At 37.8% G+C, this 12,159-nt stretch overlaps 1 protein-coding gene across 1 annotated transcript; it reads right to left on the reverse strand.

The window, feature by feature from the left end:
• Positions 1-5,867: 5,867 nt before the first annotated feature.
• Positions 5,868-7,559, reverse strand: hoxb1a (homeobox B1a; the record flags this gene model as incomplete). Its single annotated transcript, XM_079818665.1, has 2 exons — positions 5,868-6,184; positions 6,926-7,559. The coding sequence occupies 2 exons, from the start codon at positions 7,557-7,559 to the stop codon at positions 5,868-5,870; spliced, it is 951 nt and encodes a 316-aa protein (XP_079674791.1).
• Positions 7,560-12,159: the final 4,600 nt, after the last annotated feature.

Genomic DNA, 12,159 nt, shown 5'->3' on the forward strand with positions numbered 1-12,159 from the left:
TGTGTGTGTGTGTGTGTGTGTGTGTGTGTGTGTGTGTGTGTGTGTGTGTGTGTGTGTGTGTGTGTGTGTGTGTGTGTGTGTGTGTGTGTGTGTGTGTGTGTGTGAGAGAGAGAGAGAGAGAGAGAGAGAGAGAGAGAGAGAGACTGTTTCTAATCTCAATTTGAGATATAAATACCTTGTGACAACATGCTGTGTTTATATGAGGTAAACTGGGCTATTGTGCAGATCTCATTCAACACTCCGTCTGTGTAAAAGACATGGGACTACTACGCTACTTTTAATCTGACTTGAATCGAATACCGCGCGCAAAGGAAACGAGACAGAATAGAAAAATGGGGAAGGGGGATCGTGAATAACTGATGCAAATTCCTAAAACTACCTCAGATACGTTTATCAACAAACATCTGATTCCAAGATGTTAGTCGAATAAAACGCATCCCGAACCAACTAAACATTCATAAATCTGTTTTAAGGTAATTTATTGTTGGTTGGCGCGCACTTGACACTGGAATCTAAACAAATACTTGGTTGCGTCACAACAACATATTCATCTATAATTTAGCTCGGAATATGAACACTAATAATATTACAACTTATAATAAAATATAAAACTTATATTTCATAAAGATTTGATCAATTCAGCGATCGCTATAGAAGAGTTTTTAAATGCATTTAACATTGTGTAACATGTTAGAAGATTCCTCTGCTTCTGTTTGGTGGCCTGCTGTCCTTTTCTCTGGCCTTCCTCAAGCATGAGGGAGGAATTTTTCTCTCAGATAACCTTTTGCTCTGAATTCTGCCAAGAATGTGATAAGAAGCAGAATAGATGTTCTTCAATCCTGTTCTCACCAGTTTTGAAATGGACAGAACCCATTATCGTGAATGTTAATTTTTGTTGTATTTATTCTTTTGATTTAAACAAAAATTCCAGAGATTATTTGACATATAGATTATTATTATTTTTTTAATTATTATTATTATTATTATTATTATTATTATTATTATTATTATTATTGGATTCTAAAAAGAAGCTTATATATTGTTCTAACGGATTCTAACATTATGCAAACTGGCGAATTATTGGCATAAGTGAAGTTCTATCGTTAAATCGTAGAATATGTTTCCCTATGTATTAATAATTGTAAGTTACTGAAGATTTTCGTATTAACTCGTTTATAAATCCAGATGCTCTAAACTTACACAGCTTTCGTCAGAATTCTAGTTTTCTTGTCATTTCAGGGTGTTCTTGCATGCGTCTGGTCAGCGCAGGGTCATGATGAGTTCACCGGCGTTTTTTAACACATTCAGTTGCATGAACCCTGACGGCCTGCTGAGTGGGTTGCGCTCCTTTCCACTTTTGATGGATTGTGAAGAAAAGCGTATTTTTTTTAAAGTTGGTCTTGCACCATATTTAACTACAGGGCAAACGGTCACGAAACTTTGCTAAGAGTTCAATGATTCGATGTAATATCATTACGCATCCATGTTCTAGCGTCAAAACCATTACATAACATTAATAATAATAATTAGTATCGTCAATTGATCAAATAAAAATAGATTTTTATTTAGGAAAAAAATGGGTAAACGGTTAAACTAAATGTAAGCTTTAACAAGCGGTGTCCGTGAAGTTTCCCCCCATAGCTATTTAGAAGAGTAATGTTTCAGCTAAAATACCAATGCTACATTTATCACGAACAATTGTAAATATTAATAATCATCATCACAATAATAATAATGCAATTTTTCAAATGCAGTTGCTGAAAGCTAGTAGCTGAAAAAGGCAAAGTTCAGTATGGCATTGATAAGTTACATCAGCTAAAGTAGTATTTAGAATTAATAACAGACCATACAAAATTGAAAAGAAAAAAAAATGTATCGGGTGCCCTAATAAACAATTTAATGTGAGCATACAGAGATGTGGACATGAAAAGCAAACGAGCTCACATTGTCACGTTCGAGTAGCTAAATCTTAAGTTTACTCCAAAAATGTTTTTAAATATGACAATTCCTGGTGTTTCGAGTTTTTCTGTGCATGTGAATTGTCGATATTGTGTTGCTTTTTTGCTCATTTAGCCTACCTGCTATTTTAAACATTTTTTTTTTTTATAACCGTGTTTAAGTAATCTCAATATTTTTTAAACCATTCAGAATCATTATGTCAATATGTCCTTACATGTATGGCAAAATGTTTTTCCAACATCCTGCAAAATGTTTTCTGTAATTAGTGAACGATATGCAATAGGCTAGCTATTACAAGCTATTACAATACCTCAAAGGCCAAGACTAAATTGTTTCTAAATCGAAAGTCTTTCTGTTGCTTTTTTTTTCTTTTCTTTTCTAAAAAAGCATGTATTTGCAGTATGGATAGATGCATACATGGGTAAATCAAAGGTGCTGACCGGGGGAGAGGGAAGATACGGGTGAACGGCTAAATAATTCTAGAGAGACAAAGTGAAGCCCCAGAACGGTGCTCGCGGCTCAAGCTGAAGGGAGAAACCTGCGCATGACCCCGGCGAGATGGAAGCCCGTCCGCAGCTCCTGACAAGCTGACCTGCCTATTTCGAGTATTAATTTGGCCTGAACTCTGCGTGAACCGAGGCCAGGGGAGAAGCAGTCAGGGGATGTTTGAGGCAGGGCCCAGGGCAAACCTGTCCGCCTGAGCAAATATTGGGGTAGTCCGTCAGAGGGTCGTGGATGAAATGGAACTGTCAAGCCCGCGTAAACTTTGGGGAAGAGGTGAGGCCACAAGAGAGCGAGAGAACAAGGGGGGAAAAGTTAGGCAAACTCGTTTCCTTAAATGTTCGAAAACCGACCCCCAAACCTTTCTGACCCCCCTCCACTAGTTCTCTTCACCACTTGTCAGCACCCTCCATCTCAGAATTCATTCCCCCAGTTATTTCACCGGAGTTTGCCCTCACTCGCTCACCTGCTTGCTCTGCTTGTGTTTTTGAGGTGGCACAAAAGTATACGGAGAGTTTCTCAAATCTGATGTGTAATTTGAACGAAAGTCTGTCAATAGAGCACAGATAGAAAGCAGATGCGAAGCAATAAGATTATTTTTATTTTTTACTCATATATATATATATATATATATATATATATATATATATATATATATATATATATATATATATATATATATATATATATATATATATATATATATATATATAATATATTACACTCAGCATGACTCGAAATTACTCTAAAAATACTGGGTTGTTTCAACCCATGTTTGGGTTAAATATGGACAAACCCAACCGTTGGTTTAAAGTTTAATAATACAAAAAATTTAACAAACTGTTGGGTTTGTCCATTTTTGACCCAAACATGGAATGGCCCAGCAGTTTTTTAGAGTATGCTATACCTATTAATAAAGAATAATGAAGGCTGTGTTTAGTCAATGACAGTCCTATCCTGTGGATACTGTAATGTAAACCCATAATTGGCAATACATATGCCTACACAAATCAATAGCCAACATATTAATAGGCCTATTAATGTGAGTGATATCAAGTTAAAGTTAATCTAACAATAAATTACTAAAACGAATCGCCTATATATTTGTGATCATTGGATAATGATGTTTCTATGCATTTTGCTTTTTGCTTTTCAAATGTTTGTTGAATGTTATATCTTCTTGCCATGGGACAGTGAAGTCAGAGACTCGTCTATTTCCAGTTTTTTGGTAAAGAGTTCAGGTAAAGTTAATGGTGACCTCTATTTAAACCCCCCTACTGTAAGCATCACTTTACGTTTCAGTGCAGAGCAGGGAGGTTGACCGCGGGGGTAGCGGTCGGATCAAAGGCCCGTTTAGGGGGCTACAGGACAAACGCCCCGAACAGCGTGAGTGAAATCTGCACCAGCAGATGGTCGAGAGCGATTCATAGAGCAATTGCAGTATCGTATATTTATCCTCTGTATTGATATATGTTGAGCCAAATCGTTATGCTTGAATTATTTGTGTATATATTTTGTAGATAATTATCTCATAAAGTACAACATTATTTTTAAGGAATAAAAAAGTGTTTTCGTAATAATAAGAATATTGTGAATCATATATAGTTAGCTATGTTGGAAGAAACTATTCTAATTATTGACACTTAGCATAGTTCAGTCATAATTTATTATATGTTTTTGAACTTTTATTTAGCGGTGTTGCAGAAGCCATTCTACTGCCTGATAATTGTTTTTTTTTCCTCCAAGGAAGGGATTGTTACAATAGCTTATGTGTTGTCTGTCTTCCCACAGACATACTGGCCTAGATGCGTTTCATTAACAGAACCACCCTGGGAGCTGGTGTGCGTGAATGCCACTGCAACCCAGCATTGTTTTCCTCTGAAGTGGACCTAATTCTAACACGGTTACAAAGACCAAACGTGTCTGTCGTGGCACGAATTTAACCTTATGGGTTTTTTTTTTTTTTTTTGCCGTGCTAATGCCTTAAAATGTCAATTACAATAATATTTTAGCAACCGATTTGGAGAGTTCATGTTGAAATGTCGAAGTCGACATTATTTCCCTTTTAAAAATGCTTTAATTGTTGTTAAGCACTCGAGAATGGCATGTAGACGACTATTCTAAAGATTTATTGTTTTGAAAGTGTTTGTGTTTAGCAATAAATAAGATGTCAATTTATAACACTCAATAAGTAAAATGCACCACCCACAATTCTGTTTCGTTTCTTGAAAGCATGTCTTTAAATTTTGTCAGGCTCCGTGCTATTTGTGCCACCCCTAAACCACTCAGTGAGCGAGTCTGTTTGTATGTTTAGATATCCCAGAAGCGCAATGAGGTAAAAAGGTCATCGTGAACCACCCTGATTGCTCAACAACATTCCGTTCCGTGCTCCGAGCATCCTATAACACCACTGACTGGTGGTCGCTTTCTCACCCTCCAAGTGAAGAGAAGAGCTCTTAAACCCATGTCATAATTTACTCCATAATTTAAAAAAAAATTATTCTTATATTATATACACGACATGCATACATGTAATATTGTGGCAAAGACTGATTCAGTAAAATATTGTTTTATTTGAGGTAGATAAAGAACTGAAAACATTTGATTGAGACATTTAGATTACGGAACCATCCAGACAGTAACTAATAAAACTCAGTTCGTCTGCGCATACAAATACTAGGCTAAAAAAATCTGTAAATGTTTTAATAAAGAAAAAGTACATTTAAACACCCTGCATTGTCCTTTTTTCTACAAACGGAATGGAACTTTCCCAAGGCGCATGTCACATGTTCGAGATTTAAAATGATGTAGTAAATTAGTCCTGACTAGCAACACAGTATTAATTATATTCTCGCTGTAAATGGCATTGAGAGGGAATCGTCCACATGTTCAGGTAAATTGTGCTGGTGTTCAGTAAAGGCCTACCCTGTAAACGCATAGTGCAAGGAGTCCGAAAACCCTTATAAGATACAATCCACAAGACTCAGATATGAAATGTGTACATCAAATCAATCATCATAAATGCAACAAAAACTCAATACATATTCTGGCAACACAGCTAGTGAACTCCCTGTAAATAGTTAGGTTCGTTTAGAGACTTGTAAACATCGTGAAAGTGCATTATATTTATAATTATTGTAAAAAATACCCTGTATAACACAAACACAAACGTGTCCAATGAGTTTTGGAAATGTTGTTAGAGCAGACGGTGTAATATGTCCATTGTTGTGCAAAAAGTCTCTTTGCTTTTCACTTTTCGCCTGACGTTCAGTTTCCTAAAAACGAATAGTCCTATAATAAAAGAACACGAGAAAGTCTTTCTGGCACATTTTGGAATGCTTAAATTAATAGACTTTACGATATATTTCGAATCTGTTGTTCAATGCACCCACATGTATTGACCTCTGTTAGGAATCCGGACTTGGAGAAGCTCCTGGAGATGTTGAAGTTGAGTGATCAGAGTGATCCTCGAGGTCTTTAGACAAGGTGGACGAAGCAGGCGCGAGTCCTTCCTTCTCTCGCTTCTTCTGCTTCATTCGGCGGTTCTGAAACCATATCTTAACCTGCGTCTCGTTCAGCTCCAGCGTGGCAGCGATTTCGACTCGCCGCGCTCGCGTGAGATACTTGCTGAAGTGAAACTCTTTCTCAAGCTCTGTGAGTTGTTTGGTTGTGAAATTCGTCCGAATTGTGTTTTGCGGTCCCAGTCCGTACTCGGCCACTTTAGCTGCAAGAAAAAAGTGAAAGGGTGGTTACATGACTGTTTATCAAACATTTTAACACAGATAAATGAATCATAGTCTATTCTTAATTCATGGGCTTATATTTATAAAAAAAATATATAATGATTGTTCTTATCGTTAACTAGATGTGACAATTTAAATCGCAGTGCATACAAGAAAATTCAACAAGTTATTCGGTATTGCAAACTTTTGTTAACCTTACAATAATTCCCCTGTCTGTATTTATCAATTTTGAAAGAACTCATAACGGGGTATATGAATACATGCAATTCAATACTCCCCAAAGGTAGCCTTATGACCTCTCAATTTGTACATTATGTCAAAATGGTTGCCCCTTTGCGTAAAAGTTGGTGTACTAAATCGTTGTGAGGCAAACACGGCTGGGACAGGAGACGAAAGCTTAAGAACACAATGGAGGCCAACAAAAACCAATGTTGCGCGGCGAGAACCTGGAAAAGCTAAAGATAACAGTGCTGGTGCATTTCCTACGGCGAACGAAAGCATGTCTGTTTGATGCATTAACGCAGGGGGAGACGGGTTGAAACTGAAGTGAACAGTTTATTTTTAGATATCTTACGTAAAAGGTTTCTCATTTGTGTATAATGTGTTATATTTTGGGTATGTGGCCTAGATCTGAAAGCTTATTTTCTTTATGTAAGGCATCATTTCTCTCGGTTTGAGTGTACATCACTAGATATTTGCTTCGAGGAGGCAATTCAATCCACCTGTTTTAGGGGGGTTCCTTTTGACTTTCATCCAATCGAATGTCTTCCCAGGTGGCGACTGATCCGTGTCCCTCTCCCTTTCTTGGGAGGCCGATAAGTCGGCGTAGGTGCCTTGTGAGTAGCCTCGCTGGTGGTCCTGGCCTTCGCATCCATGATGCTGATAAGGTGCGGCTGGAACGGCTCCCTGCGCCCCACAGTATGCACCAGCCATGGAGCCATAGTGAGGGCCGACATTTGAGGTTGAAAAACCCGATGAGTGATAATACATCCCATCCTGCTCAGGGTTTATGAAATACTGGTGTTGCGCATAGTCCGGGTTGGCGCAGGCCTGTGTCCCATAACTAGTCCCCGTGCCACCGTAAGTGAGGCCAATGCCACTCTGAGTTTGGTGCTGGTGATGCGCGTAAACGCCGCTCTGGTGCTGATGTTGTGCTGCTGCTGCTGCTGCTGGCTGGTTGCTCCCCCCTACGTAAAGTCGTCCATCAGCGTTATAGCTGTCACTTGCGTGTGCGGTAAGGAAGGGGCCCGAGAACGCTTGGTCCGAGTGGTGGTATCCAGCCTTGGGTGAGTAGGCGTTCGTCCCACGGTTACAAATTGTGTACTCTAAGAAAGAGTTCATTCTGGAATTGTCCATGCGCTATTAATGGCGGAGGGTCAACCTGAGAGATCGGGAGAGCCTCCTGTCCTGCAAGCTCGCTACAGTATGTCATGCGGAAGGGGGGAAATGCTTACCTCTTGAGTATTTGCTCGTGCTTCCCTATAACACATCTTTACCTCAGCTGCTGGTCACGTGAGACGTCACGGCGCCAATGGTGAGGGGACCTCCAGAAGTTTGTCAGCGCACGGCGACCATCCATCACGCGCTTGACATTTGCATGACAAAGCCACTTCAATCAAACTGGCCCATCAATCTGATAACAGCTAGAATATGTCAAACCCTGCGTGAAAGGCTCTCCGAATGAGAGAAAGAGAAATAAAGAAAGAACGTTTCAGACTGTTGCATTGAGATTTAGGCCTTCATCTCTTCACTTACCAGCTGCATTTTTGTTTCTAAGTTTTAATTGCGCGAGTTTAGTGAATAATGTGTTATCTTCCTACTGTAATGTTCTGAAGTAGGCCTGTGTGATTGTCCTCTTTAATAAGAGTAATGCTCACTGTTGCCTTTAAGACTAGCCGAACGCAGAGTTCATTATGTGTGTTTAGAACGGAAATCTGTTTAACACTCGAATTGGAAGTGACGCCACGGTTCGCAGATCGGTCCGGGTTGGCTTTGGACCCGTCTAATTGAATCACTGAACTGATCTGTTACCAAAACGAAATTATGTCGACAGCGAGCCTTCTGTTGAGTCCAAACAAGCAGGAAAGGAACGCCAACGAGTTCCTTTTTCTCCCCCTCTCACTGCCTGTGGAAACGAGGGATGCAGATTTGTCCTGCATGCAGTTGAAAAAAATCGAGTAGCCTATAATTCCAGGCAGCAAAGTTATAAAAAGATGGTATTTATAGTTTGTAACCTTAGTTTTTAAGTTGTAAGATCGTGCATTCTAAACTTAATCTCCCAAACTTTAGGGTTATACTTCAAACTAATGAGTTCGTCTGCAACATGGATGGCTTGACAGGCGTTGGTGGACAGCAGGAGAAGAGAGAAGCTAATAATTAATTTAGATGACAATGCTGAGCAAGTCTTCCTCTTCATATAAAGCCCACGCTCAATATAGGAGGGCTGAAGAAGTTCGAATATATTTGCTCATTAGTACATGGTGGTACACGAAAGGGTAACAATATAACGCCCACAGCGATTTGTATCTGTCGATTCACGTGCCAAGTGATTGTCTAGTTACGCAGCCCACGATTCCAAACTACTTTGAACAGTTTCTTAAGTACTTTTGCAACTCTGCCATACACTCTGGAGTCCTTGAGGCGTCAGATCCCTTTGTTTTAAACGAATTAATCAGTAGATTTTTTTAAATAATGTTTTATACAGGCCAACGTAATCAGGCGAGCAAGGTACACATAGGCTACCACACCAGATATTTTTAATAAACTGGAGCAGTTTGTTTCCACTTATCACAAACGGATGAGTAAGAGTCAACGACTTATCACAAACGGATGAGTAAGAGTCAACGACTCTTACTAATATCTTTTGACGCAAAAAAAATAGGAATTTGCAAAAATCTGTTATTTTCTGACTCTTGAATAGCCTACATTCGTTTCAACAATTATTTAAATTACATCACAAAACATACACATTTGTGAATTTGCAAGTTTTAATGAGTATACAAGTGTGTTGGGATAATAATCCATCAATAACGCGAAGATTTTGTAATGGATGAAAGTTAAAATAATTGTGACTTTTTATTTTGTCAGGTCAATTTTTTTACGTTTTACTTCCTAAAGTACAACATTATTTTGGGACTATCTCTAACTCGTGTAACAAGAAGGCTTTAAAATGTCTACATCTTTTCCTTTGATAGGCTATGTGATTTTCTGATTAGTTATAAAAAGTTTACGTAAAACGTCTTTTCTCCTTACAAGATAAAATACTTATAAAGGAGACGTGCGGATTATATAAACACTGGCAATATTAATTTAACATTGTGTTTAAATATTAGCTAGTTAGGAAATTATTAGTTATTAGTGTGAAATATTATTATTCGTATTTATAGAATTGATACAGTATTAATAAATAAATTGTCATTAATTTATTTTCCAAGTAATTCAGTACTATAATCTGAACTATTATCAACAAGGCTATTATTTAGCCTACATAAGCTTAAAAGTTCTTCTGACGCGAAAAAAGCCAATGCGCGTAGGCTACACCCTCGCGGCTCGCTAGACGCATAGGCTATTTCTGCGTAAGTGAATATTAAAACTTTAACAACAGCTATAAACTTATGAGGAAAAAATAACTGGTTATGATTTAAACATTAAATGAGTCTTGGTTTTTACCTTTATTATTCTTAATATTAGCCTATATTTAATGTGGCTATTGTAAATACGAGGCCGATGCATTGCGGTCATTTAGCAGGATTGTTCGCAATGGCTCGACTTGCATATAACATTACATGTCTGGACACTAAAAAACTCTGTGTAACTCATGGTTATCCTCAATATCATTCGTTTGATTCTAAATTTATTTTTGAGTTGTAGCATTGCCATGGCTTGGTCGAAATGGCGTCATAGGCTACATGTCACGTGCTTAATGTTTCTGAACCGTGACGATTGTTAGACTGAAATCACTCCCAATACATTAACCAATTAAACTTAGGCAAAAGTATGTGATGATACTCCACTTAATGTAATGTAACAGTTGTGAATATGTGATCAATATGCTAATGTTTAATTTGTGGTTAAGGTAGGCCTATATAAAACCTTCAAAAAAATTGTATTCCTCAATTTATACACTTTGGCAGTTCTTTTCCTATTTTGCTAGGCAAAAGTAATGGGCCTTCCATCATAACATCCTTTGAATTTTTTTTTTTTTTTTGCATGAACAAGTCATTAACTTGCATAATGAATGACCCTTGAAGCCATTCAAATAGCCTATAGTTTTCTTTCTTCATTCCACACCATGTGCTCAACATTGAGATCTTGTACACTTAGCTGCATGTGTTAACCTTAACACCACAGATGACCTCTTGTTACTATTAATTTCCTTTTACAGTTCCTCAGCCCAGGCCTTTTAATGTTCTCATTTCTGAAAGCTGGCTCATTTCCTTCACCCACCACCCTTCCTCAGTGTTGTCACGTGAGAAGCTGATGTGCAGAAAGCCCATTGACACACACTGGCTTATAAACAGAATAATTGATTCATGTAGGTGGATATTAAGATATTTTCATTGTACATGTAAAGTGCTTGGAGTATTAAGAAAATCACTATACAAATTAAATGATTTTACTCATGTATCCATCCTTTGAGAGGTGACACCTATCCAAAGTCAGTCACACCCTCATTTTCATATGCTGCTCAGAGTTTAAATGAACCATCTGCTTTGTCTCCTAAATTATCCGAGTCATTGTATAATAAACAAACTTAGGACATGCAGATTGTCTGAATTTTACTTCCAAAGTGATCTGGATAATTTATCTTAATCCACTGGTGCAAACAACCAAATTGGTGATGGAGCAGTAAAACAATGGCATTGGTTTGTTTGTTTTTTTCCATTTTACTTGACTTGCTCAAATGAGAATGCTAGAACTCAAGCACCTTCTCCTCAACACACATGCTATACTGTATATACTACTCTCTATAGCCGTCTTGTTTGACTTAATTTATTTTCCAATTTTTTTAAACATTCAGCGTAAATATGTATTTGCTAGTTCAAATGTATTACCATAGCCTTCAATAAATCAAATATTTAGCAGATGTAGGCACAATTATTCATCTTAATGTCATCTTAGACAAACTATGCAAAAGATCTGTTGACATGATTCAGATACTATGCTATACAGGTGGATCTAGAAAGAAAAATAAGAATTTGTGTGAATACAAGCCGTTACAACAAGCTATACAACAGGCAGTTGTATTGAATACAAGCTAAAACAACAGGGCCATGTAAGACTCTTTAAAATAACACCTGTCTTTCTGTCTGTCTGTCTTTCTATCTATCGTTCTATCTATCGTTATGTCTGTCTGTCTTTCTATCTATCGTTCTTTTTGTCTGTCTGTCTGTCTATGTCCACATGTTAGCTTTCCATTGTAAACAATACCCCAGAAAAAAAAGATTGTTCCTAATGGTTAGTTTTGTCTTGTTTTCCAGTAAAAAACAAACAAACATATAAATTCACCTGAGGCAGTCCCATAATTTACTTAGCCTCAAGCCATCCTATTGGTGTTTATGACATTCTTCTTTCAGATGAATACAATCGGAGTTATATTTAAAAAAATGCCCTGGCTCTTCCAAGCTTTATAATGGCAGTGAATGGCAGCCCAAAATATATATAGCCCCCAAAAGTGCATCCATCCATAATAAAAGTAATCCATACAGCTCTGTGGGGTTAATAAAGGCCTTCTGAAGTGAATCGATGGGTTTGTGTAAGAAAAATATCCATATTTAAGACTTTACAAAGTAAAATATCTAGCTTCCGGCGGCCCGCATCCGTATTCAACGCCTCACGCAGCTCAAAGCGCTTATGCTACATCCGATGTCATCGTCGCGCTAGTTACGCTTTTTCCGTAAGTTAATTACAGAAGGCGGTCTGCCGGAAACTAAATATTTTACGTTATAACATTAAA

This window comes from Gobio gobio (assembly GCF_949357685.1).
Source record: "Gobio gobio genome assembly, chromosome: 1".
Classification (NCBI taxonomy): domain Eukaryota; kingdom Metazoa; phylum Chordata; class Actinopteri; order Cypriniformes; family Gobionidae; genus Gobio; species Gobio gobio.